Source organism: Astatotilapia calliptera, chromosome 4, assembly GCF_964374335.1.
Source record: "Astatotilapia calliptera chromosome 4, fAstCal68.1, whole genome shotgun sequence".
Taxonomy (NCBI): domain Eukaryota; kingdom Metazoa; phylum Chordata; class Actinopteri; order Cichliformes; family Cichlidae; genus Astatotilapia; species Astatotilapia calliptera.
Genome location: NC_137425.1, coordinates 26,017,304 through 26,045,077, shown reverse-complemented (window position 1 = coordinate 26,045,077; position 27,774 = coordinate 26,017,304). Strand labels below are relative to the sequence as shown.

General features: G+C 42.9%; 2 protein-coding genes across 4 annotated transcripts in view; one reads left to right on the top strand and one right to left on the bottom strand.

The window, feature by feature from the left end:
* The window catches only part of mei1 (meiotic double-stranded break formation protein 1), a 63,110-nt gene extending 56,683 nt beyond the window's left edge, over window positions 1–6,427 (bottom strand). For all 3 annotated transcript variants that reach the window (XM_026165682.2, XM_080300432.1, XM_080300433.1), the window contains exons 1-4: window positions 6,322–6,427; window positions 5,756–5,913; window positions 5,434–5,557; window positions 1,464–1,514 (exon numbers count right to left, since the gene is read on the bottom strand). In XM_026165682.2, coding sequence (XP_026021467.2) covers window positions 1,464–1,514; window positions 5,434–5,557; window positions 5,756–5,899 — 319 coding nt within the window. In that variant the 5' untranslated portion in view covers window positions 5,900–5,913; window positions 6,322–6,427. The remainder of the gene's footprint in view (window positions 1–1,463; window positions 1,515–5,433; window positions 5,558–5,755; window positions 5,914–6,321) is intronic.
* A 2,168-nt stretch (window positions 6,428–8,595) lies between these two features.
* Window positions 8,596–27,112, top strand: LOC113021186 (ankyrin repeat and fibronectin type-III domain-containing protein 1). The gene is made up of 19 exons (XM_026165680.2): window positions 8,596–8,820; window positions 10,985–11,349; window positions 12,804–13,068; window positions 13,188–13,388; window positions 15,284–15,397; window positions 15,785–15,882; window positions 16,213–16,303; window positions 17,318–17,425; window positions 18,527–18,626; window positions 19,358–19,487; window positions 19,625–19,744; window positions 19,975–20,081; window positions 21,411–21,525; window positions 21,787–21,953; window positions 22,216–22,393; window positions 22,588–22,750; window positions 23,063–23,229; window positions 23,395–23,593; window positions 24,233–27,112. The coding sequence occupies exons 2-19, from the start codon at window positions 11,185–11,187 to the stop codon at window positions 24,889–24,891; spliced, it is 3,147 nt and encodes a 1,048-aa protein (XP_026021465.2). The 5' UTR covers window positions 8,596–8,820; window positions 10,985–11,184; the 3' UTR covers window positions 24,892–27,112.
* Window positions 27,113–27,774: the final 662 nt, after the last annotated feature.

Sequence of the window (27,774 nt, the reverse complement as noted above, 5' to 3'; positions counted from 1 at the left end):
GGGGCCACGCCAATGTTTTACGGTCGTGGTTGCAAACGACAAAAACAGTCGCTTGTCCGTCCGTAGTGTGGTTATATTAAATGTAAGAGAAAGAGAGAACTTTAACAAATTAATATAGCCACTACAGTGACCATCAAAACCACGAAAAAACGATAGCGTAATCTGAAACGATAGATGTTTTTATATCGTCATCCGATATATATCGTTATATCGAACAGCCCTACCCTGTCATATCAAAAAGGCAGTGTACCAAATAAATAAACTGCAATAGATGCAAGTTTAATGTTTAATGCATCGGTTTCCCTCTCAGTTACAACGCAAGTTCTCATTAAGCTGTAACTGCAAAGCTGAACAATTCTGTGAAGATTGTAGGCTTTCTTTCTCCTTCTTTCTTATCTCCTCACACTATGACTGCATTATTTATAGCGCTCAAGTGATTTACAAAACGTGTGCTTTACACACTGTCTGTGCAGAAACCAAATGCAGTGTCACATTTTAAGTACTCTTCTAACTGTTACAGAAAAGCAGTCCCTTGGGCATTTTTAAGACAGCTCCCGTAAAATCATTTGATTCGCAGCCATAGGTCCAGGCTGCTGGGGGATTCCCATGATGCACTGAGTGTTTCTTCTTCAGTTACCTTTTTCCACTCATGATGCATTTATATACCTGCATTTAATTAGCTATTACTCATCTCTGGCTCTCTTTCACAGTATGTCTCTGTCCTGTCTTCATCTGCTCACCCCCAACCGGTCGCGGCAGATGACCGCCCCTCCCTGACTTGGGAGGTTTCTTCCTGTTTAGTGGAAGTTTTTCCTTTCCACTGTTGCAAAAGCACTTGCTCATAGGAGGTTCATATGATTGTTTGGGTTTTCTCATGTATAATTGTAGGTTCTTTACCTTACAATATAAAGCACCTTGAGGCAACTGCTCTTGTGATATGGCGCTATATAAATTAAATAAAAGTGAATTGCACTGAATTAATTTGGACTTACTAAAAAATTTTATTTTTAGCATTTTTGAAAGGCTGCAATGGGAAAATCTGTCTGAGTGTTTGAAAGTGAGACTTTGCCACGAGGCCAAGATTGAGGATACAGAATAATCTGCATTTGGCTGCCCAAATAAACTCATTAAGTACAAAGAGAAATTCGCATTTCAGCTTTGAAGTCAAAAATCGCCTTAGCCACCAGCCCTGACCATTATCAGCAAGAAGGCTTATGTGTATCCTCCAAAAAAAAACAAAAAACACTGACTGTGTGTGTGTGTGTGTGTGTGTGTGTGTGTGTGTGTGTGTGTGTGTGTGTGTGTGTGTGTTCACAAAAACAACTGCATAGAAGGCCTCCATCTATGTTTGCGTGAGTGCAATGTGAGCACGAGTCTGTACATAGAGTGTGTATGTGTGTTTTCCTGAGCACACACAGACACACAAGCATACATCACCAAACCAGAAAGAGGCATCTCTTCACCTTGGTCAACCTTCTCCAGAGTTACAGGGTCCTCTGCAGTTTGAAGCATCCCTGGGGACAGAGAAGATATGACAGAGCAGATTTTAAAAGGCATACTTCAAAAACCACATGCACTCTTGCTTCTACACAGAAGTACAGGAGGAAGAAATTTAATGTCATTATGCAAAAAAAAAAAGGATGAAATAGGACAAAATAGAAAATACAAATTACAGAGACATTAGATGGGGCTTCATGCTAATAAAGATCTATTTGATCATACTGTACAGGGTACTCTACCTTGCATTAGCTTTGCTGGACATCCAAGATAAAGTACTGTCTTAAAAGCATGTTAAAGAAAAACAACTCAGTGTAGTGATGAATGTAAGGCATATTTTTATTGGATTATGCTCAGATGGAGAAGCACAATTCATGCAGACAATCCCACAAGAACTCTAATAGCTCTTTTAACGTCTTGTCAGATTGGTCAGAGCTTTTATGGCTTAGCATTTTGCCACACATCCTCTTATTGTGCTAATTTGATTAGAGCTTAAATGGTTTCAACATAGCACTTAATGCGGCAACCTAATAATCCTCCAATGAGGAAGTTATCAATAAAACCCTCGGATGATCTAGCATTAAAAAAACATACAGAGGTTCAATTATAGCAGTGTAACATTTGCAATAGAGGAGTCAGTAATTTAGTGTTGTGAGAATAATGAAACACAATGCAGGTCTATATATTAACAGTCTTACTGGCTCCACTGGGATTTTCACGGCACGGCAACTCATTCCATATTTAAAGATCCTCAAAAATTATTGCTGTCATGTCATCCGATATGTTGACACAGAGAATTATTCACGGTACAGGAGTCGAAATAACTTACGCTACAACTTAAATGCAAACAAGAAATCACAAATAATGAAAGTCTTGATAGTTTTATATGTTTTATACTTTTGTTAATAGCTCGTATTTTGTGTCTTTAAATCAAACATTTCAGAAATAATTTCAGAAACCCCGTCATAGTTAGTCAAAGGAGCTTGCAAAGAAAAGCGTCTGGACTTCTTTAAGTTACTTGAAGATGGTAATCCCCGAACCAAATGGTGGACACCAGAGGTGAAGGGAGCCACCAGGCTGAAGAAGGAGTCCTATCGGGCTTGGTTAGCCTGTGGGACTCCGGAGGCAGCCGACAGGTATCGACAGGCCAAGCGGAATGCGGCTCGGGCAGTGGCTGAAGCAAAAACTCGGGTGTGGGAGGAGTTCGGAGAGGCCATGGAAAAAGACTTTCGGACTGCCTCGAAGAGATTCTGGCAAACCGTCAGACGTCTCAGGAGGGGAAAGCGGTGCTCTACCTGCACTGTGTATAGTGCTGGCGGAGCGCTGCTGACGTCGACTGAGAAAATTGTCAGGCGGTGGAAGGAATACTTCGAGGACCTCCTTAATCCCACTGACACGTCTTCCGAGGAGGAAGCAGAGTCTGGGGATGAGGGGAATGACCCGCCAATTTCCGGGGGCGAGGTCACTGAGGCAGTTAAACAACTCCTTGGTGGCAGAGCCCCTGGTGTTGATGAGGTCCGCCCCGAGTTCCTGAAGGCTCTGGACGTTGTAGGGCTGTCCTGGTTGACACGCCTCTGCAATGTTGCGTGGAGATCAGGGGCAGTACCTGTGGACTGGCAGACCGGGGTGGTGGTCCCCATCTTTAAGAAGGGGGACCGGAGGGTGTGTTCCAACTACAGGGGGATCACACTCCTCAGCCTCCCTGGGAAAGTCTATGCCACGGTGCTGGAAAGGAGAGTTCGTCCGTTAGTCGAACCTCGGATACAGGAGGAACAATGCGGTTTTCGTCCTGGTCGCGGAACACTGGACCAGCTCTTTATCCTCTCCAGGATACTTGAGGGTGCATGGGAGTTTGCCCAACCAGTCTACATGTGTTTTGTGGACTTGGAGAAGGCATTCGACCGTGTCCCTCGGGGTGTCCTGTGGGAGGTGTTGCGGGAATATGGGGTGTCTGGCCCATTGCTACGGGCCATTCGATCCCTATACAACCGTTGCAAGAGCTTGGTTCGCATTGCCGGCAATAAGTCGGACTCGTTCCCGGTGGGTGATGGGCTCCGCCAGGGCTGCTCTTTGTCTCCGGTTCTGTTCATAATTTTTATGGACAGAATTTCTAGGCGCAGCCAAGTGGCGGAGGGCTTTCGCTTTGGTGGCCTCAGAATCTCATCTCTGATTTTTGCAGATGATGTGGTTCTGTTGGCTTCATCGGGTGAGGGCCTCCAGCTCGCACTGGAACGGTTCGCAGCCGAGTGTGAAGCAGCGGGAATGAGGATCAGCACCTCCAAATCTGAGGCCATGGTTCTCAGCCGGAAAAGGGTGGAGTGCCCACTCCGGGTCGGGGATGAGTTCCTGCCCCAAGTGGAGGAGTTCAAGTATCTCGGGGTCTTGTTCGCGAGTGATGGGAGAAGGGAGCCGGAGATCGACAGACGGATTGGGGCTGCAGCTGCAGTAATGCGGACGCTGCACCGGTCCGTCGTGGTGAAGAGGGAGCTGAGTGTAAAAGCGAAGCTCTCAATTTACCGGTCGATCTACGTCCCTACCCTCACCTATGGCCACGAGCTGTGGGTAGTGACCGAAAGAACGAGATCGCGGATACAAGCGGCAGAAATGAGCTTCCTCCGAAGGGTGGCTGGCCTCTCCCTTAGAGATAGGGTGAGAAGTTCGGCCATCCGGGAGGGGCTCAGAGTAGAGCAGCTGCTGCTCCACATCGAAAGGAGCCAGCTGAGGTGGTTCGGGCATCTGACAAGGATGCCCCCTGGGCGCCTCCTGGGTGAGGTGTTCCAGGCATGTCCCACCGGGAGGAGGCCCCGGGGCAGACCCAGGACACGCTGGAGAGATTATATCTCTCGGCTGGCCTGGGAACGCCTTGGTATTCCCCCGGATAAGCTGGAGGAGGTGGCTGGGGAGAGGGAGAGGGCCCAGCCTAAGCAAAGAGGCTGGGCCTCTTTGCTTAGGCTGCTGCCCCCGCGACCCGGCCCCGGATAAAGCGGATGAAGATGGATGGATGGATGGATGGAAGATGTTTCACCTCTCATCCGAGAAGCTTCTTCAGTTCTTAAGGTCAAATGGTGGAGAGTCCCAGATATAAACCTAGTGGGAGTATCCCCCCACAGAGGGACAAAAGGACCCCCTGATGATCCTCTAATCACCTGAGCCAAGGTGTGAAACTGGGTGTGGGTCCCAATCCCCGTCATAGTTAAAAGCAAAGCTGTCCACTAGCCTGCAGCCCATGCTAATGATCTTTTTTTTGGTGGCTACTTAGTTTGATGATTCCATCTATGAAATGAGATTTAATGTGGCTGTCATTAAAAATGAAAATCAGTTACATATACAGCACTTAATTAAGGCCCAAATTACTGCATCACATCAAAGTCACAAATCAGTATAATGGTTTAATCACACTACCGATGACAAGCACACCTCTCCAAAGAAAAGAAAAGTAGTAAACTCAAGGTTAACTGCATTATCGGCGTGGATCCTTTTTTTTAAATGAAATCAACGCAAAAACTATTATGTCCAGTAGTGTGAATATTTCTGTATCGTGTTCTGGTTGATTGCTAAGATCAATTGTTCTCTCTGTTCAGCCTGACCTTGCAGAAAAGCTGTAATGCGACTGCACCACCAATACAACAGTGGACTAACACAGTGGTGATTAGCTTCAAGGAGTGCAAATGTTAAACAATCAAGCTCGAGCTAGTGAGAAAACAGCCAGTGATGGTTAGGACTGTCAGTACTGACTGAAGGTCTGTGCACTGCAATAGTACTGTTGATGCTCCTTGTTTTCTAAGTGCATTCCAGTCTGATTTTGCCTACCTAGCATAAAACTGTTTGCACCTTTAGAGAGATAGCAAGTGAGAGGTGAAAGTCCAGCGCTTCACAATCGCCCTTGCTAGACATTCCTTCTGTTTCTAATCTGCTGCATGTGTTACTATTTCTCACCCAATAGTTTGGCTGTAAAATGCAGACAGACTCTGTGGTCCTGTTGGAGCAGCTCTCTCAAAGCCCCCGGAGAATACTTCAGCACTCCACTTACACTGGACAAGGCAGAAGACTTCCTCACAGACTGCATCCCACAGACAAGCGTGTAGGAGGAGAGATATAGGAGGGTAAATAAAGCTCCAGCTGAGCATCAAGGGAAATTAACAGCATAATGCAATTTTAATACACATTTCCCAATCCTTCCTAAAGGCTGTGCAAGAGAATGTAAAGCCACAGTAAACAGCTACAACATGGAGATGTATATAAATATATTTCTTCTCACTGCTATGTCTTCATCGTCAATCATTTCAATGAGGCAGGCCACACAGAGCAGCAGCCCGCCTCCCTCCACAGGCCCAAGGCGCCTACTCCACTTTGGGTCATGTCTGAAGTGGATCTTGTTGCAAACTATATCCCTGCTTGTCATTCTGTTTGTTTCGCCTGTTCAGACAGAAAGACCACAACAGCTTTTTATACAAAACTGCAGGCGAGCAAGAGTGCTAGCAAGCTATTGTATTACCTAGCGCTACATGCTAACTATAATATTAGCACTAGCTAAAGTTAATTTGTGACTTAGCTAGCCATAATATCCTTAAAAACAGATGTTTTTGAAGATTTCTCTTAAAACCTTCAAAAACATCTGTTTTTAAGTAAAATTATGGCTAGCTAAGTTATAAATTACCTAGCGCTACATGCTAACTATATTATTAGCACTAGCTAGAGTTAATTTATAACTTAACTAGCCATGATTTTCTTTAAAAACAGATGTTTTTGAAGATTTCTATTAAAACAAATGCTATTGACAAACTCTAATAACCACAAAATATGTGTAATAAACCATAAACTAACCTTTGCTGACAGTATATATCAGACGAGAACTGTGCAGAAATGATGGCTAAAGTCAAAACCCCAAACTTTATTGAACATTACAGTACAGTAGGTTACCAAAATAATTCCAAACACTGTTGTACTAATAAAAACTGCATTTATAATGTAAAACATTTTAATATTATAATGATACTATAAAAATAGATATTTATAAACAAATATATGATACAAAAACTTAAGATGTCTATTTATTAAATAACTAAATTCTCCTGTGAAGCCTCCTTCAAAATTTACCTTAACATTAAGTGTTGGTTTTAAAATAAACCAAAAAAAAGGCCAAATTCTGACAAAAAGATAACACAGGACAATATATTAATATCTTTAAGAGTGGTTTTACTCATATTAGCAAGTGTTATGTTGAAAGCTAACCCTTATTTAAAAACCACAAAAAGAGCTGATGATCTAATGGATTTATCTGGTATCTTTAAAAGTGTATGATAATAAAAATGCAAATGAAACAACTCTGGAATAGTGCAAGTACATGACCATAGTTGTAAACTATGAATATATATGAATAACTTGTTTTGTTTTTTTGTAAATGTATGAAAAAAAGATAAGATACAAGCATTTTTTTCTGGTTGTTATTTCACTTTTTTACTAGAAAGATCCATGTGTTGAACAATAGTGCATGAAGATAATGTTCTGGCAAATAATGATAATTATCTGAAATGCTATGATCATTTTTGCTGCAGTTATTGGAACTTTTCAATTTCGTGTACATATGGGAAATGCTTGCCTCATCATTACACTCATGCTTGGTTTTTTTTTGTTGTTGTTTTTTTAACATAAAATCACATGAAACAGCTGCTTAGGTCCCATATTTCTTGCTGATGAACACTGGAGCTCAGTACATTGTACTGCTCTAATATTAAAAGTCCAATCAAATCAACAGTCTCTAACATTCAAAGGAAGCCTGATGGTGTATGTTTGAGCAAATCCATGCACAATTAGCCTCACAATTATATATCAACACCAATTTACCCTCCAAGGAATATCTTAGCTGATCGTTATGCTGAGACGTGTGTCTGAGTATCATTTAGCTGTGAAGGCCACAATTTGGTTATCACCATGACAACAAAAGCCTCTGGGTAACTGAGCCACTGTGTGATGATAGGTGTGTGGGGGCGAGTATCAGCTACTACCGACATGTCGATTTATAATCTCCCTCTGCTTCTCTTTAAGCAGAGTTCAGTGCGCATCAAAGCATCACACGTGTGGCCAGCTCAGCACTCCGCGCCTCTGTCTGTCAGTGACGGTGTAAATGAGTGTGCAGAAAGATAAACCCTCTCAGAGTTCAATGTATGTAACCTTTGACAAATGTGCTGCGCTCCAGCAAACATATTTTAGGCGAAGTGTAGCTACTGCGCTGGGACTGTGTGTGTGTGCAGGAAGTGGTCAGAGGGTTTTGTTTCTTCTGGTTGACTGAGAAGAGTCAGACACGATATCGGTTTATAAATTTGTGCCAGGACAGGAGCTAAATCCATCAGTCTGTGGCTTTTTATTTGCCCCCTGAGAGAGGCAAATATAACACAAAGAGACGGAGAGCCTTTCTCGCTGCTCGGGTAAACAGGATGCATAATCTGTCAACTTTATTTGACAACTGCTTTACATTTACTTCAAGGGGGCGTTTCAGGGCGAAGACAAATGGTTTGGAAACAACTCCTTTCTCCTTTCTGAGCACAAGTGGGGGGCATAGCATGAGAACAGTTTTCACACCGTTGCCTGGCCTTTCTTTCCCTTGGCTCGAACCACTTCCTCTGCCCCTGCGAAAGCCATTAATGGGGGTGTTGTGGCAATCAAAAAATAGCTCTATAAATTTGTCCATTATCTTCAGCCTACGCTTGATCATATCACCAGCTTCCTTGCACTGCAACACGCTGTTACACAGAGGCAACAACTTTTAGAGTAACAATTTTTATTTTCAGTAGTGGCTGGGATCATCAATTCACTGACTGCTCACAGCAATACACTGGCTAGGATTATCTACTCAAGGATCTGCGCTACCTCATCACCCGGTAAACCTAAACAGAGTGTTTAAACCACAGCACTGGATCATTATATTGTTACTGAGCCCATTTACTACAAATAAATATTCAAATAAATAAACGGGCCACTTCGTGTAAACCTATCAGTGTTTTATGACGCAGCACTGCTTCTAAATATGTTCTCAAAAAAGGAGAAAAAAAAGTTTGGTTCAGAGAAATGATCGCAGATCGGAAGTGGGCGGAACGGGGAAAATATGCGTGTGCGTCGGCTGGGGGAGGCTCGCCGGTCTGTCTCTCGTCTGTAGCGCTCAGGTGCGCTTCATCCTCATTCAGAGGTGAAAACTTTCCGAAACCGCTACCATGGATTATAAGATATCAGCAGGCAGTCATTTATGAAAATACAGTGAAATATGTTGAAGCATCGCGGCAGAGTCGGAGGAAAGCCCGATTAAAGCCGTTAAAGTCCTCTGTGACGGTAAGAGACCGAAAACTCAGTTATGTTTTTAACTCGGTGAAACGGGAACTTAAACTTTGGATGTTTGATCATTTGTGCTGTTTTTGTGGCTATAATGTGGCATACATTGCGTCACCTGTTGGTTAGATATGATATAGCAAAGTTTTTTATACATATATTTAAAGTTTTATTTTAATAAGACCTATACATTTTCTCAAAATAGACCAAAATAGGCTTGCCTTCTGTTACTGTTTTCAAATTGAAACTTTTACTCTGAAACATAGCCTGTAAGATGGTAAATGGCCTGTATTTATATAGCGCTTTTCTAGTCCCTAAGGACCCCAAAGCGCTTTACATATCCAGTCATCCACCCATTCACACACTGGTGATGGCAAGCTACATTGTAACCACAGCCACCCTGGGGCGCACTGACAGAGGCGAGGCTGCCGGACACTGGCGCCACCGGGCCCTCTGACCACCACCAGTAGGCAACGGGTGAAGTGTCTTGCCCAAGGACACAACGACCGAGACTGTCCAAGCCGGGGCTCGAACCGGCAACCTTCCGATTACAAGGCGAACTCCCAACTCTTGAGCCACAATCAACAAGATCGTTTATGTTCATTTTAATTTGTCCTGCTGCTGAATAATCAGAGAAGCACATATAACTTCAGTGTGCAAGCACAAAGTGAAGTCATGTTTTAACAACAGCCCTTAAACTGAAACTCTTTGTGCCTCATTCGTACAAATTCATGTGTCCCAGTCTGATCCCCTAGTTGTGAAGTACTTCCATTCCACCAGTCAACCTGGTGGAGTGGAAGTACTGAAGACCCAGGCAAATATGTTGCATTACTTCCTGGGGGATCTGAAATGTTAGTCATCAAATGTTTCCATACAGCCACAGCAAACTCACAAACCGGAAAGACTTTTGCAAAATATGCAGCACACTCTGCTCTCTTGGCCACAGTACAGAGAGGTAAGAAAAAAACCCCAGTTTGAGACATGAAATAAAACCACAGTGAATCTACTGTATACTTTCTGTTTATGGTCAGACTGGAGCATCTTACTCTCTAGCCTGCTTACATAACCGCTGTTTGCTAGACTGCAGGTTGAACATGTGCAAACACTTTTTCTTGTTTTGCCTTATCTTCAGGCAGACTCAAGAAAAAAGTAGAAGAAAAAGAAAACGCAAACAAACACTACGGCTCTCTAAATGACTCCTCAGCACTTTCCATAGCTGATGTAAGGCACAGTAAACAAACTGGGGAAATTGTACCAACAACAGTAGCTACTTTTACCTCTATAGTCCCGCATCCATGTATATAGACAGTGCAGGTACTGTGCGAGCTGTGATGTGCGACGTGATGTGTCACTCAGATGTCATCGTGGTCAAAGGCCCCAGGTGTTGTCCTCAGGTAGCACCAACCAGGGGAGTATTTGCTTTCAGACAAGGACAGCCACCAATGCTCAGCCCTGGGTCTGAGTGTCTCGCTTTCACAAAGATGCTTTTGATATCATAAGCTCAGGACAGCGATGCAAATCAAAACGGCACCGAGATCAGTTTTAACCTGGAGGGCGGTGAAAAGAGAGGATGGACAGAAAGTGGCACTGAAAACGACCTGCTGAGTGAAGAGGAGGGGGAATTTCAGACGGTGCCCAAAGTTAAAAACAAAAAACTGCAAGACAGATTTTCATGCACAAAAAAGTGACTGACTGTAATGATGCAAAGCCAATGGAATTGATAATGAACCATCATTACAGCGGTGGTGATGGATTTTCATCTTCATGCGGATGATGGGAGCGGATTCGAGTTTATTAGCAGGAAAGAATCCTGGCTCTTCCATGCGATCTGGCCTTCCATTCTTCCACTAATTAGATTGATGCGTCTGTTGCCTCGCGTGCTGGAAAACTCCATTCAGAATGAATAAAACCGTGTCACATAATCGCGGGTAAAAAAGATGAACAAAGGGGAGAATAGTGCAAGGCACAAAATAAATGCTTCGAGGCATTTTCATCTAGTCTGTACAGGAATAGTAACTCTTATCCATTTATCCACCCACACAACACAAGTACTTTTGCTCAGTACTTCAAGTCAGCATCAATTTTTTTCTGTAACGTTGAAAAAGTCTGACTGTGTGTTCTTCTTTTGTTTCCCTCTTTGTATTTCTCACCTTATTCTTTAATCAAGGTTTCCACTGACTTTTATCTTTTACTACTCTCTCCTCTCTATCTGGCTCTAAAGCTGGACTCTTAAACTCTTTTTTTCCCCCTCCAGCCTTTCACACTATCTCTCCAACCTTTTCTTCAACCATCCCCTGTTCCCACGTAGCTCACATCCTCTCCTGCTCTCGCCTGTCCTCTTTCAGACCTTTACTTTCTTCTCTTGTCATGTCTGTATCCATGAGGAACCCACCACAGCGCCGGCGCTCTCTAGGTCCCGTCTCGCCCAAACGCATCTACAGAAACCTGTCCTTCAGACTCAGGGGGGGTGGAGAGTCATCTGTTGCCGCCGACTTGGATGCGCCTAAACGCCCCAGCAAGTCTGCAGATGCTGTAAGATATCCAGGTGTCATTCTGAAAGGGAGCTTTGGTCACGTTGACTGAAATGTCATCTGCCTTGGTTTCTGTTATGGTTAAAAACTATGAGATCTCTACTTGACATTACACGCTATCTCTGTGTCACTAACCTCCTGAGACCTGACAATACATTTTGTGGACACGTGTCTCTCAAGGGTATTCCAATAGGCGAGCAGACTCATTGTTAGATGTCTCACGTGTGAGGCTGTCACCATCGTCAAACTGACTCCTACTGTAGTTTGACAGCCACATTTTATGGGAGCAAGAGATAAAAAAAAAAATCAAAGCTAGTTTCAGAAAATAAATCAGTCCTCTGTGACAAAGCATTGTAAGCTTTAAAGCCGACCTATTCGGTTTATCTTATTTCCTGTCATATATTCTGTCATATATGTTATTCATATATTAAATGGTAGATTCGCATACTAAACGTGGTTGTAGTCAGCATATGTCAACAATACAGAAAATACCCCAACAATGAAACGACTATGAGCAAACACTTGGCGACAGTGGAAAGGAAAAACTCCCTTTTAACAGGAGGAAACCTCTTGCAGAAATAGCCTCTGGTTGGGTATTTTAAAACACATTTCTCTTTCTGTTACTGGCTCTGTGTGGCGGCACAAAGAGAGGCACACAGCTATAGCTGTGAGCGCAGAAGCCCGCAACGTCTGCTCTTCATCCCTTCTATTTACGAACCGAGCGGCTGCACAAAAGCTAAATATATAGTAACGACTGATTACTTTGAACTGTGAACTGTGCATGCGTTGTCATGTATGCAGTGCATGGGCAGTTACCTGAAGCTTGCGATTAGTTTATTTAGGGATTGGTTAATTGATTTTCTTGATTGGCTCACAGCCCTGACACACACTGGCAGTTGCTCATAGTTTGATCTCCCAGGTCCCTTTCAAATATTTTTGAGCTTGTTGAGTATGTGTCAAAACACTGTGTGTGCAGGTAAAAATTTATAGTTTTAACATCTGCTTTAAAAAAAAATCAAAACAAAACAAAAAAACTGAATTCTTGAAGTTCAGCATTAAAATTTTCCAGTCTTCTTTTATTTTATTGAGAAATTCCCTAACGTCCACTACACAGGGCATTACATTACACTGGGAAAAAATGCTTTCAGAAAAGGAAATCACTCTCAAGCACCCTCTGTTATATAGAGCTGCTCCTGCTGCTGCTTCATATAATAATAAGAGCAATTCACAAACTTTCCTGGTCTCAGGAGGCTCCTGTATAAAGCATCAGTCGAGGCACCTTTGGTTTATGATTTGATTTGTGTCCGATATCATTCTCCCTTTTAACGCTCCCTTCTCTTTACTGCGGGAAATAAATCTCTCTATCCTTCTTAACCCTCTTTCTCTTTCTCTATCTCGTTCCTCCACCTGCCTACCCTCCCGCGGCCCTGCACCCTTTCTCCTGCTCCCCATCAGTACAAGACCCTGTGGGAGGCAGTGGAAAATGAGGATACACTGGCTGTACAAAGCCTTCTGTCCAGAGACCGCAGCAGCGGTGGAGGAGGCGGAGGCGTATGGGAGAAAGGAGAGAAAAAAGACAGGGACTGGGAGAGGGACCGGGAGAAAGGGGTGAACAGAGTGAGTGAACAGGGGCTGGTCCCCCTGGATGTGGCTGCCCTTACCCACAATTCCCCGCTGCTTCATGTACTGACAAAGGCAGGAGCCAGACACAACCCTGTTTGTAAGTCTTTTCATGTAAAATGTCAAAAGTAATGGTGTAAAATCAGATTCTGTACGGCTTGACTTTAATTCAGATTATGCCCTTTGTCTTGCTTCGTGTGCTCGTCCTGTGCCTCTCAGTGTGCCGACCAGCGGAGTGGGCACTCAAGCTGGACGCTCTGGTGGCCTTGGCAGATAAACGGACAGAAGAGAGGAAGACGGAGTTAGCGAAAAAGGCCGGGGCAGGCCCTCAGGCACAGGCTGATCTTCAGAGGCACATCCAGCTCTGGAGGCTGCGGCAGCAGCTGTACTATCGGATGAGAGAGAACTTCCAGAACACAGGTCAGCGGTCAGCTTGTGGTATTTCACTGTTTCGCTGCTTAGCACTCAAACTCAGATCAGTTTTCTTTCTGTTTTCAGTGAACTCTCGCTCGTTTTTCCCCCTCATTCTTTATTTCTGCTCTCATAATAAAACTTTTTCTGCAGCCAGCGCAGTACTTTCCTGCCAATTTAACTCTACAAAGCCACCCGCCACTGCTGACAAGACGGCAGTGATCAAGTCTTCAACTCAACATCTTGCTTAAGTTTTACTAAAACTCTCCCTCTAGCCTCTTTCATCTCATCCAACATTCAGCAGACTGCCGTATCATCAGCCTTTCAAATCCTCTCCTTCCCTGCACTCCCTCCACTGGCTGCCTGTATCAAATAAACCCTCACAGCTGTAGATTTCAATAGAAATTCACACGTGCAAAAACCTTCAAGACTTCGGCAAATCATGCGTCGACGCATCAGGCAACTTACCATCCTCTGCACCACCTGTTCAAAGCCTTTTCCTCTTGGCTCTCTGTTGGGCTAATTTTTTTTGTCTTATTTTTTTCAGATTTATATTGCAATGTTCCCCGCTGTACCAACTTTAACAGCTCTTTATAAACGTCTCTCCTTAGCTCTCGTTTCATTTCTCTTTCAAGCACAGCCAATTCTCTCTCTGACTGTTTTATTATCGCAGCGTTATTGTAAGGGCAGCCAGGCCCCGGCGCTTGTTTTCATGTGCAGTGAAATTAAACTCACTCTTATTGTAAATCTCGCTGGGTAGGAGAGCCGGATGGCATCTTTAAATATAAAATATGGATGTGTTTTTGTCTGACGACTGTGACTTACTTATGGTAATGTTTTCACTCAAGATTACATCTTAGGCTGAAGAAACGGAAACACAATTAGATTTAATCATCAAACTCTGGCAGCGTTTTAAGGTACAATTGTGATAATAAAAAGCTCCAAGATTGTCTTGAAACAACACAGAGTCTGCAGGGAATACAATTTTCAACCCTGTAAAGCCTGAGCCATGAAATAATGGCCCCAAAATTCAAAGTTTTTGAATCTGGAATGTTTATTCAAGCATCATTTTTCACAAAATCTGGTGTTTTTGTGCAATTTATTTAGGTTTTTCAGGAGAAAGATTTGATGATGATGTAAATAAATAGCGCACAAATACACAAAATTTGTAAGTGTATTTACTGCATACAGTAATTTATTTATTTTTCTGTTTTTAATACAGTTTAATTCACTTTGTCTTGTTGGCCCTTGTGTTGCTGTAACATGTGAATTTCCCCAGTGTGGGATTAATAAAGTCTGTCTATGGTACAGTTGGCCCTGCAGGGTTGACATCAGTCTGGAACAGTCTGATTGCATATCATTTTTCAGTAGCCAGCTGCTAATGCAGTGCTCGTTTTTAACCTTTCTTTAACTGTTGGCAAACCCAGTCAGATGGTTAAAGATTAAATGCTTGGTTGTGGCGCTAAAAAGCACCAGTGTGGGAATAAAAGCCATGGAGAAATAGCTTTTATGTTTAAGAGAATAATAGCCGTTACTGTATCTATCTCCTTTTCTGTTAGTGTGTGCCCTGCCACCAGCTGACCTCACCATAGGCCGAGGTCAGACATCAGTCTGTGGTTGCCGTGATCACCTATTTAAGAAAACCTTAGCTGAGCTAGTGTAAAATAATATGTAGTCTTTCTAAGATAGAGGACAAATATACTAGTGGTTATCAGTGATATCTGTTGGATGTGATAAATTTTCCGGAGTTTATTTGTGTGTGTGTGGTTTTTTTTTTGTCATCAAGTTTACTGCAGTGTGATATTCTGTAAAACTCAGTGCAGTACTTTGGCTGTCTGCATTTGTTCTGTTATTTACTCGTGCTCATTTTAACCCGATTTTTATCTTTTCAATGTTCCACGCAGAGCTCCCGGGCTCCCCCAGTCATGTGTCCATCCTGGTGACGAGCACATCCTCTCTGTTTGTGACAATCAAAGAGCCAGAGGGGGACATGGTGGGGCTCATCACCCGCTACAGAGGTAGGGAGAGAACCAGGCAAGAAGACTTTCATGGAGGATTGGTTGAATGGATGGGTAGATAAAAGGGTCAGTTAGATGTGGGGCAGAAAATGGATCGATTCATGATGGATAGATAAGGAAATTAATGGAGTATAGACTTTACTGGTGCAATTTAATCAAAGTCTTGAAAGTAATTTAAGCCGGCTGACACAGTATCTAGTTTGGGCTGTTTTTGCTGGTCGGTTTTATAGACGTATAAATGTCATGCTTCGCGGCCAAGAATAGATTAAGCCCAGATGCAGCAAGTTCCTAAACCTGTAAACACTCACGTCCTTAAGTTATCCCTCACGAGGGGTTTTGAGCAAAGCCAGAGAATAATCTATCTGTGGGATTGTTTTGCATTCACAGTCGAATGGAGCACCTCGGCCAGCTTCAAACGCATCCTCGGCACGGCCCAAGTTATAGAGACCAAGAACCCCTCCTACGTTATCAAGGGGCTGACGGCAGTAAGTCGCCCACAGTCACACGTATTCACAACCACAGATAACAGCTGCAAATGCACAGATGCTGCAGACACGCACAGAAACTGACACCTGTAATTTCTCAGAGGCACATAATCAAGCAGACGGGTATAAAACACGTGCTGCAGCTCTGCACCCACACACACTGTGTTTATTGCTCCTCCATCACTATCTTCTGCACTGAACCACCTCTCATAAGAGTACACTTATCAGCAGGCTCACTTTAACCAGATGAATTAATAATGAGAGCGCCGTATGGCTTCTTGGTTAATGCTCGGTGATAATTTGGCAGGTCTGCTGTTTCTCCAAACACAGGGAGTGCATTACTTCGTGAGAGTGAGCGCCTACAACGTGAAAGGATGGGGCCCGCCTCAGTGCTCCACTCCAGCCAGCGCTGCCCCCTCCAGTGAGTGTGCAGAACTACACAACTTTGATGAATGTGGATTTTGAAGCTTCGAAAGAGCTCCATTCTTTCCCTCTTTGTCCCAGTGTAATAGAATTACTTAGCTGACATTAAGCTTGATGTGAAAGAAGTCCAATCCTCTCGTGGCTTGTAGATTAATGAGTTATTAAAACGTGGAGACTTAAAGACGGCAACACGAGTCAATGGGCCTTGCAGCCGTGCCGCTTTGACTTTGAATTTTTGGCTCGTAATCTTTCTTGGACGCCACCCACCCCTATCGCTGGGCTTACTTGCTGTTACTTTCTACTTCTAACAAAAGCCAGAGCTGCCAAGCAAGGATTTGTAATGGGGAATAAAGGCTGAAAATATTGATGTCAAAGCAAACACTGGTCAGTAAACAATCACAGCCAGAGTGTAATAGATTGCCCAATTTATCGTAAAGGAGATTTGTTGTGCTTTTCCTTATTTTCTGTCACATATGCTGTTACAGTAGACAGTATATCATATCAATCATGATAAGAAATCCCTCTGAACCCAAAACTCAGGCTTCAGGCAGTTTCTTTCTATACGTTACTATATAATGTCAACATGCACACACACAGGTGGGTGCAGAATCCCCATCCGCCTGCTGTTAATACCTTGAGATTGAGGGGCTTCACTAAGACCCAGTATAAGATCAGTAGGAATTATTCTGTCAACCTTGAGATGGAAGTGAGCGGAAATTAAATAAATAAATAAAGATTCACTTTAAAAACACACACACACGCAAAAGATCCCCAGCTTAAATAGATACATGATTCGAGCGAGTCACAATGAATCAACTTCAATTTCAACTTTCACAGCATACAGACGGTCTCTCATGGAGACGCTGTCGCTTCCTAATCACCAAAAGATTAAAAAAAAAAAAAAGCGGCACTCAGGAGTCGCTTGCAAATTATTTCTTGCTGTCTTAGCTGATTTTCCTAATTGCATAGAAGTGAAAGCCACAATCTGCTTCTCTCTGCCTGTCCTGTGCAGGTTGGAGAGAGTGCGCTGGTGTAAAGTCACAGCTCAGAAATCACGAGGCCCTCGTGAGGAAGCTGCTGGAAGATGCCAAGGAGTCGCATCTTAGAGGATATTGCATAGGTAACGTGAGACCTCTGGTTTTTTTATGCTTTGGTGCATTGGGTCCAAGTGCACATGTTGTTGCCGTTGTGTGTGTGTAATTATACTTGCACAAAATTGAGCTTTTATTGAAATTCTTATGTGTTGTATTTTCAGCCTTGCCTTAAGAATCTCGTGTGGTATTCAGATGTTCATGTTGTTTTAAAAATAATTTGAAACACATCTTAAAATTATAGTAAAAGAGAATGCAAAGTTGTTCTTAAAGTTGTTTGCACAATCTGCTTTTTCATTTAACCTCATATTTTCTCCCAGAACTCAAAAAAATTGATTTCAAGAAGTCAGTTTTGTCAGATACAACATCTTTATCTGAATTTTGTTTATATACTGATAGGGTAGTTTGCATGTAGGAGTTTTGTGATGTGTTTAAGGAGCCGTCAGTGGGCGATCGTGGCTCAAGAGTTGGGAGTTCGCCTTGTAATTGGAAGGTTGCCGGTTCGAGCCCCAGCTTGGACAGTCTCGGGCGTTGTGTCCTTGGGCAAGACACTTCACTTGTTGCCTACTGGTGGTGGTCAGAGGGCCCGGTGGCGTCAGTCTGTCAGTGCGTCCCAGGGCAGCTCTGGCTACAATGTAGCTTGCCATCACCAGTGTGTGAATGGGTGGATGACTGGATGTTTAGAGCGCTTTGGGGTCCTTAGGGACTACTAAAGTGCTATACAAATACAGACCATTTACCATCTGAGGGGTTCTACCTGTTCAGGGACTTTCTTACATTTTGTCCCATGCCAGTATTTAATATCTAAAGAAAATATTAATTCTGTGTTCTTTAACTGTGGTGGTTTACATGTTCAAAGTAGCTGTGTTTTCCGTTCAAGATGTGTGCAAACAGTCAGAAAATCAGATTATTTGCACAAGCCTTTAATGTGCATACTCGACAACATTTTATTTCTACTTCTCACCATTTATATCAGCAGCATGCGCTAGAGATGTCAGCTCCTTTAAATACAAAGAGAAAAGTCTTTTCCCTGCCTTCACCCAGTCAAGTGTCGTGCGTGCACAGTGAATGTATTTTGGGAGATAAAATGAATTTCATCCAGTCTGATCCTCCTCGCCTCCTCTCCACAGAGAGCTCGAAGCCCCAGAGTCCCAGCAAGCGTCTGTCAGTGTCTCGAGGCATCAAACAACTGTTCCAGTCCGCCACCAAGTTTGTTCGTTTCCTACAGAGGTAGCGCTCAGTCTCTCTTACCTATCCCACTGTGCCCTGAGGGTATCACAAGTAATGGATTAAATGCAATCCCATTAGAGCAGCATAGGCTGCAAAGTTGAAAAGCCTTATCTCTTACTGTTATTGCAGAGAACAGTAGTCACATTAGAGCCACTGTAGCTGTTAGTAAAAAGGTCTTTTGAACAGAACGGTGGCTGTAATCACTGGACTGTGGCAAGTGGCAGGTGACTGATAAATCCTTCATCCTCCCACAAGCGATCCGTCGACCACACTCACCACATCAGAAGCTAGCAAAGTACAAAAGATCGTGCTGCATGATTATGTTCATGAATATGAACCACAGTGAAGGTTAAAAAAAAAAGAAAACTTTGGTAGTGAACAGAGAGAAGTTGACTGTGTTTGGACCCCTGAGTAATTTAAAAAAAAAGAGACCATGTTTCCTACTGGACTGTCATGTTGGTCTATGAAACCAGCCTCTGTGCTTTTGCTTTACTTGAGGGATTATAAGCTGCTTTGACAGTAATAAGTGTTTGAAAATCCACTGGGTGATTCAAAAAATAAATTGCTGTCAAGCCACAAAATTGATCTTTTTCAGCTATAAACTTTCCCCCCGGAGGCATTGCTTTTTATTGTTTCTTGTAATTTTGCGGTCCGCGGTGACTTGTGAAATTGAAAGCAGCGTGTGCACTTTTTCTGACGATATCTGCGTTTTCTCAAATTGATCCGGTCAGGGGGATGTACTTGGCGACTGTGTTCTACCACAAGGATAACATCCTGGTCACAGCCGAAGATCAGATCCCACTGGTGGAGATCCAGTGCTGCTCCACCTCCATCACCCAAGACTTCCTTTGGCTTGCCAAGGTGAACTGTTACATAGCTTGTTGACTCACTGTACAAGTAATTGAATGATCACAATTCATAAATATTAAATATATTTACAGAAAATGAATCTCAGTGTGATTTTTCTGCTTAAATTGGGTGTTCGGTTTTTCTTGTAGCTGTCCTGTGCATGGCAGCAAGTGCCCTGGCTACAGCAAGGGCTTTCCTCCGCTCACTCATCTCCCTCCTCCCTCCTTCAGAACAGACACAACATTTTAAGAGCTGTTTCCCAGCTGCAGGTAGGAAGTTAAGCAGCTTATTGTTAAGATAAGAAGCACCAAAATGGGTTAATTGCTATTTTAATTACTTCTTTACATCTCTTCCTCCTCTTCCTTTCCTTATTTTTGCCATGCTTTCCTCTGTCCGGCTACACAACTGCGCCCACAGATCCCCTGTTTGGCTGAATTAATCTCCAATGCACTTATACTTTTTAATCCTTGGTTTCTCTTGTCCACCTCTCTGATGTCAGTCTTCTCTGGGAGCAGTGGACCTGGGCCAGATCTACTATGAACCCCTGAAGGATCGGCAGGGCAACGTACTGCTAGTCACTCTGAAGGAATTTCCAAACACTCCCAGGTAAGAAAAGGTCAAAGAAAAAGGGCAGAGAGCACCAAAAGGGCTTTAAACTAATTGGGCAAATACAATTTGGAAAAGTTAGAACCCTGGAAAATGTAAATAAGGGCAGAATGCAAGAATATGAAAATCCCATAAACCCATACTGAATACGTGAGAAGACACAGGAAACATATTTGTTTAAACTGAGACATTTTGACAGGGGTGGGAAAGTAAAAAGAAATGTTTGGAGGAACATTTTGCAATTAATTAGGTTAAATAGTAACAGGTCAGTAACACGACTGGGTATAAAAAGAGCATCTTAAAGAGGCAGAGTTTCTCAGTAAAGATGGGAATGTAGTCAGCATTCTGTAAAAAACTGTATCTGGAAATTATGAAAAGAAATCTGAATAATGTTCTGAAATTAAAATGCAAAGACTTTGATGATATCATATTATTATTAGAGAATATGGAGAAATCTCTGTGTGTAAGGGACAAGACTGAAAATCTGCCCTCAGGCAACACTGCATGAAAAACAGATGTGATTCGTCATGGAAATCACTGCATAAGCTCAGGAACACTTCCATAAATCACTGTCTGTGAACGCACTTGGCGTCCACACAATTCAGGTTAAAGCTCTATCATGCAAAAAGAAGCCGTATTTGAAAATGATTCTGAAATGCCTCTGTCTACTCTGGCACAAAGCTCATTTGAAATAGACGGAGACAACGCGAAAAAACTGTTCTGCTGTCAGGTGAAGGTGGTGAAAAGCAAAAATCTTTTTTGGAGAACGTGGACACAACATCCTCTGGACTAAAGAGCAGAGGCACCATCAGCACTCGGATCAAACGCCTGCATGTCTGATGGCATTAGTTTGCATCAGTGCTGATGGAATTGACAGTTTGCACCATATATAAAAGGTTTTAGAGGAATGTGCAGTGTGCTCTGGTCCAAATTATGTCTTTTTCAGGTAAAGGCTAAACCACATACTGCATTTATTATAACAGCATGGCTTCATAGTAGAAGTGCTAAACTATCCTGTCTGGCTGTCCAGGCTTTTCACCTGCTGAAAACATCTGGCACGTCATGAAATCATAGTTTCAGAATTTACCAGGAAAAAAAACTTCTATCACACTATCACAACAAAAATGACCTTTGTTTGCAGTCGGTGGTAGCGTAATTAGGTGTCAAGCTGGGCATGTTTGGAAGTCATGCTGTACAATATCTTTGGGTTATACAGCCTGTCAGCTGGTTGTTGGTGGGGTACTGGCTTTGCTATTCTTGATGAATCGACCTTTTCTTTGGTGGTTCCACGTGGTTGCATTTCATTTTTCCCTGGCTTGTCTGCTCTAGCCCCCCCGACCCCCCGCTCCACTGGATGCCTCTGGCACGCCTGGAAAAGAACCGCAGCAGAACGCCTCTGCTGCCTGAGCCCACCGCCATGGACATGCTCGCTGAGCAGCTCAAGGTGAGGAGAGGAAAACAGTCGCACCCAGCAGCGGCTTTCAACAATAGCGCATTGGGCGCTGAGTTTTACTGAGCCACTAGTTTACCTCCTGTGCTGCTAACCCTGAAAAAGCACTGAAATTAATTTGGGATCCCCAAACTGAATTAGCTAACAACACATAGTGAGGCAGGGGGAAATAAGTCTCATAAGCTTTACATCCTATTAACAGATCTTAACATTTCGCTCTCTTTTGCACCGTATCTCTTTGTCTCTGTTCTCCAGGAGAAGCTGTCCTTTCACAGGCACAGCCTCCAGTGGGCCCAGCCGGGTCTGTATGTGGGCATCCTGAAACTGTGTAGCTCGGTGGAACAGATCAAGGTGCTGGTGCCTCAGAGGTTGCCCAGTTTACTCTGCCACACACGGGTTCGGCACAACGCGCACGTGACCAGGTAACGTAACTTGACCAGGTGATATCTGTGTCAGTCCCTTGATAGACTATGTTGACGTTCATCAGGTTATTGCAGTATTTTTACAACTTTATCTGGAAAACAACCGTCGAAAAAGATATACTATTTTAAATGATCTGCACAAACAAGTGCAGTATCTATACAAATGTTAGGGCTTCAACAGGCAGTGATACTGGATTGTTTTTGGACCTCTCTCCTTACTTATTATGCCCGTTTTGTTGACTGTGTTTTTACTGTGTGGCAGAGAGGAGTGGACGTGGCTTCAGAGTCATGTTTACACTGCAGCCAATGGCGGTGTTCAGAGTCTGTTGGACGCTGAGGACGAGAGCACGATGGAGAGCAGCAGTATGGAGGAATTCGTCAGGTCTCTGAGAGCAGCAGTCACACATCTCCTGACGAAGCTCAACATCCCCCTCTACAGGGTAAACACTACTTTCCAGCCACCTCATATTTACCTGAAACACCTGAAATTCTCTGTCAGACTATTATGAAGAGAAATAATCTTTTAAACTGATTTTCTTTGTCCGCTTTATGTTGTTTTATCAGCACTAGCTCTTGATCCAGCGGAAGGATTTTCTGTTTCTCATCTGTATTTGAATAATTGTGTTTCTCACAGGCGTATCAGTACGGCGTGTACACCCAGGAGTTGCTTCAGTTTGGGGATAACCTGTCAATGCTGCTGCTGCTGCCTCCCAGTGAGGACTTCAGCTCCAGTTACTGGCCTCTGGTGGGGACCAAGGAGCCCGGCCTCACCATGCCTCTGCAGATCTTTGAGCTGGGTAAGTGGAAAACTATATATCCAGTGGATCTATTTAACAATGGTAGCGCAGAGTGTTTCAGTGATGAGAAAAGGGACCCAGAAAAGGCGAGCTAGACTGACACATACCGTCTAAATGAAACTACAGTTTTAAATGTTAAATAAATCCCTGCAAAGATATGCAGAAAGCACACTGAGGCACAATGTCTAATGCAGTTCACTGATCTCCTCTCATTAAAGCTAGAGTAGAGTGCACTGATAAATTCTGTGGCTTTTTCCTCCTGGCTTTGATGAAGTCATTTGTCTTTCCTCTCCTCTCTGGCTTGTAACCCAGTTCACTTCTGGACATATGAGCGGGATTTCCTCTCACAGTACTGTCAGGCCTGGGTAAGGCTGGAGCTGGACACTCACCTTGCCCAGCAGGCTCTACGGGAAGCGCTGGAGACCAAAGAGGTGCAGGAAGCCCGGGAGCGGCTGAACCACATCAGTGGGCTTTCACAGGTGAGATCCTGTGACACGTGGTTTATATTTGCTTCCACTGTTGCCAAATCCACATTTCAGTTGACTTAATTATATTAAAAAAAGTAAAGTAAAGATTTCATAATGAAAGTGAATTAGAGACAAACGCTTTACTGTCTCTACTGCCTGTTTTTTATGTTTCATTAGCGTCTGGATGTGGTCTGGAGGGATGCCCGCTGGATTATGGACTGTCTACAGTGTGTTCGGTCCAAACAGTGGGTGGGGGCGGTGCCTTTAGGCCTGGTGATGGGAGGAGACCCACCACCATGTCCTGATGGTGAGGAAGAGGAGAGTTTGACTGTCCGATTGTCATGGCCCCATCGATTAGCACAGAGAGCCATTACAGGTACTGCAGTCATGCTAGTGTACACATGTAGCACTGAATACACAAAAACATTATTTAACATGAATTTAATTACTTATTTACATAATTTTAAAATCTGTTGACTTTCCCCTATAATGGCCTTTAAAGTTTGCATGTTAAATGTAAAAGTTGTGACAAATGACTGGATAGATCAACTGCCTTCAAAGACCTGCTGTGGAAGAGAGCCTGAGATTGATGATAACCAATGATTGAATGTGGAGTGGTGTATAAACACATAGTGAGTGAAAAAATGTGAGTGAAGAAGACAAATTCAGAGCATCACGGGAAGCCCCAGCAGCCTAACTAAAGGAGGATTCAGGGTCACCTGATCCAGATCATTTTATTTATAAGATTAATTATATGTTTAAATCTTATTCGATCAATCTGAAAAGCAGCAGCAGAAAGCAGTTGCGGATATTTATACTTGGCAAAACAGAAAATATGTCTGCTAGTCAAAACACTTGAGGGAAAATTGAATATTACAATGAACTGTTACCATTGCACTGTCATAATAACCGCTGTTACAAGAATTAAGTGTAATTTGTAGAGCAAATGATGCTTTAAAACAAAGATAAATACTTTCTCTTTCTCGACCTTATTTTCTTCGTGCTTCTCTTTCAGAGAATTCGGGCAGTGCGACTCCGCCAAACATCGTCACCGCTGAGGTCTCAGCTCCAGCTATCCCTGCAGAGGCTGCGCTGGTGTTGATGGAGGGTGTCGTGAAGGGAGGGTACCCTGTAGACATCACCACTCAGTTGCCTGCAGACTTGGCAAGTTCTGGCCAGTCAGATTTGGGATCTGGAAATGCTTTAATGGAGTCTGGATTGAAGCCTGCTGCTGTTGCACAGCTGGAAGTGGACTATCCAACTTTGGACACACAGGAGTCCTACAGCATCACTGAAGTAATCCGGCCGATGGAGATGGCAGAGTTGGTGGACATCTTGCCAACGCTGAGTCTCATTGAGGAGGAGAACCCCTCATGCCCATCCACGCCATCAGTAATGGACATGCTAGAGAGCTTTGGACTGGACATTGGTGAAAGAAACTCCATCTTTGAGTTTGGGAATTCAGACCCAGTGGATGGAAGCAGCTGCCCGTTGTCACAAGAACAATACACGCCTGCCTCTTACGGCACGGTGAATGGCGCAGATGGTGATGCGCCTGTTTCCACAGACGTTCCTCAAGACAAAGCAGAGACTCAGAAGCTTCCCAGTAAGGGGGCGTGTCTTCCAGTAAGGAATCAAGTGGAGTGGGAGAGACCCTCTAACAGCCCATCCTGATGTCAGCTTAAACACCTGGATCCTTCAGACTTTAGTGTGAATTTACATGCAGAAAATCCAAATTTGACCCTGTGACTTAGACATTCTCCTTGTTTCCTGATCTTAAATCAGTGTTTTAAATGACAGGCAGATACAAGCTCATATCGCACACTTGTCACACCCAAGATAATGGAAAATACGGGAAATGAAAAGGAGGCTGTGTGGATTTTTTCCCTTTTTTTTTGCACATTTCTTTGGCTTTAGTTTATCTTTTCTAATATAGAGTCCATTTAACCTTGTTAGGTGGAAAAATTAAGCTATATTGTTGCTGTTATGACTTGAAAACCCATTATTCACTACAGCACAAAAACATCCACGCTGCTGCTTGTCGGAGCTGTAAACAAACCCATTAAATTCCCACAATTCAGTCAAATGGAAGCATTTGCTTGGCAGATTAAGAAAAGCTGTCATACTTGCATGTGTAACTGAATAATTACGGCTGCGTTTGGTTTGGTTCGAAGCGGTTTCTCTGGTTTATTTACCACAGAGAGGCAAACTGAACGAGAGCGCTGAAAGCATATTAGAATGTAAGAACACAATAGGATATAATGGTCTTGCCTTTCAGCTCGGCGTCTTTCAATGAAAGTCAGTATATGGCCATTTTAATGAGACGCTTTTTCAAATTAAACTTCTTTGTGCGTTGCCACAGTTAATACTATTATGGAAGTGCAATATGTTAGGCATAAAATACAAATGCTTGAGTCGGTTAGCCAGCCTTGAGAGGCTGAATCAGCGTGCGACCTCATAAACGAGCTGTAGTAATGAATGTACTATTAATGAAATGACATCTAAACATCCCAAACATCCAGATAAATGAATTTAGAGGCCGTTTGTATCTCCTACGTGTCGTCACTTCTAGGAGAAAATCAATGCCTGCATGTCTGATTTCAAAAGCCCCTGCACTCTCTGACAGCTGCTAATGCACTCCTGCTTGTTTGACATGTTATCTCTCTCTGTACTTGTTAAGGCTGGAAATCCATCATAGTTTAATGCAATTTCAAATCACTCAGAATGACTTCAAGCGCCCATTTGATGCTGGAAGATGGTGCACTTACACAGATTGTTAATTAAACAAAGAGGAGCGCGGAGTTTGACTTGAGATAAGCAGCTTGGTATTTTAATCGCACCCCCATCCCTTTATGATAAAACGAAGGCGTAGAAACATCAGCTTTGAACGGTATTTGGTTTAACAATACAATCTAGTGGAGCGATCTGCTGAGAATGTCCCCCCACTGATGTGTCGAAATCATTCGTCTTAAAAGAGCAGATAAAGGACTACAGCAGCGTGATGTTCAAATTCTTATTAAGATAGAGCCGGCTCTGACAAACTTTGAATAGTTACAGGTGGGATCAAAGCAGAAGTTTTTTCCCCCTGTGTAATTTAGTGGGAAAGCATTTATGGTATTTAATGTGTATCAGAGGAAGCTTGGTCACCATACATCAGTTAGAGCACATCATTGATCTTGTGCTTTAAATGCTCAGTCTGTGTGTGAGGAGGTGAAAAGTGTTGGGATGGTGAAAAGTCATATCAGGTCGACCTGACCATACAGAGGGGAATCTGCCCCCTTTGGTAACTTGATACATTTTTAGATGGAAGAAGAGTGAACTGGTGTTTGCTCTGAAGATGATGGACCATAGATGGCTGTTTACTGACATCTAGTGGTCAAAATTATTAAAACTCTCTTCAATTTGTGGCTAATATGCGAGTTTTGGCATTCGATTCATGCTTTTCTGATGTTTACAACTGGCTGGAACATAGATGCAATGCAATAATGAATAATAAGAGAAATGTTAAGTAAAGTGAAAACAATCAAAACTATTTATCCTGTCACACTCAGATCTGCAGTTTGTTGTGTTTATCACAGCAGGGCTCACAGTAGTTACTGAAATATCTTTTGTTTCAATAAATAGCCCGCTCTTAATTTTAGTGTGCTTTAAAAATGATAACACTGGCATCAGTGTTGGTATTAACTACTGGTATTAGCTCATCTTAATGACTTGCTACTGTTTTGGTGTCATGTATTTACTGTGTAATCTGTGGCCTGCAGTTTAGGTTTCTCTTTAAGTGGCAAAAGACAAGGTAGGAAATTTTACACCACAGGGCTAACTCTGGCTTATTTAGTTATTTTCCTGTTTGTGAATAAGCACAGTCCATTTCAAATAAATCAAAATTAAATCAAAATGTTCAGAGTTTCAGATCTTTTCCAAAGCTCCATGTCCAAAAAGGTAGTTTAAAATGTAAATAAAAACAATGCAAAGATTTGCAACTTCCTGGCCCATATTTCACTCACAGTTAAACAGAGAAAACCTATTAAACACATATAAGTGTTTAAACTGAGCATTTTCAGAAAAAAGTGTGGCACTTTTGAATTTGGTGGCAGCAATACGTAGCAAAAAGTTGGGCAGAGGCAACAAAAGACTGGAAAATGAAGTCATAGTAAGAAACAGCTGGAGGAGCATTTCGCATCTAAGAGCACCTTTGGGGGGCAGAGGTTCGAATAATTTCAGAATAATGTTCCTCAGTGTAAAACTGTGAAAACTCTGAATGTTCTCATAATAACAGCACATAAAATAGAAAGTTTCAGAGAATCTGGAGAAAAATCTGCTCAAGGGACAAGGCTGAGAATCAGTAGAAGATCTCTGTGATCTTTGGACCCTCGGGCAGCACTGCATTAGAAACAGGGATGTTTCTGTCATGGAAATCACTGCATGAGCTCAGAGACGTGTCCAGAAGTCTGAAGTTCACAGAAGTCTGTGAACATAGTTCATCATGGCATCCACTAATGCAGGTTACTTTATTAAAAGAAGAAGCCATATGTGAACATGATTCAGAAACACTGTCTT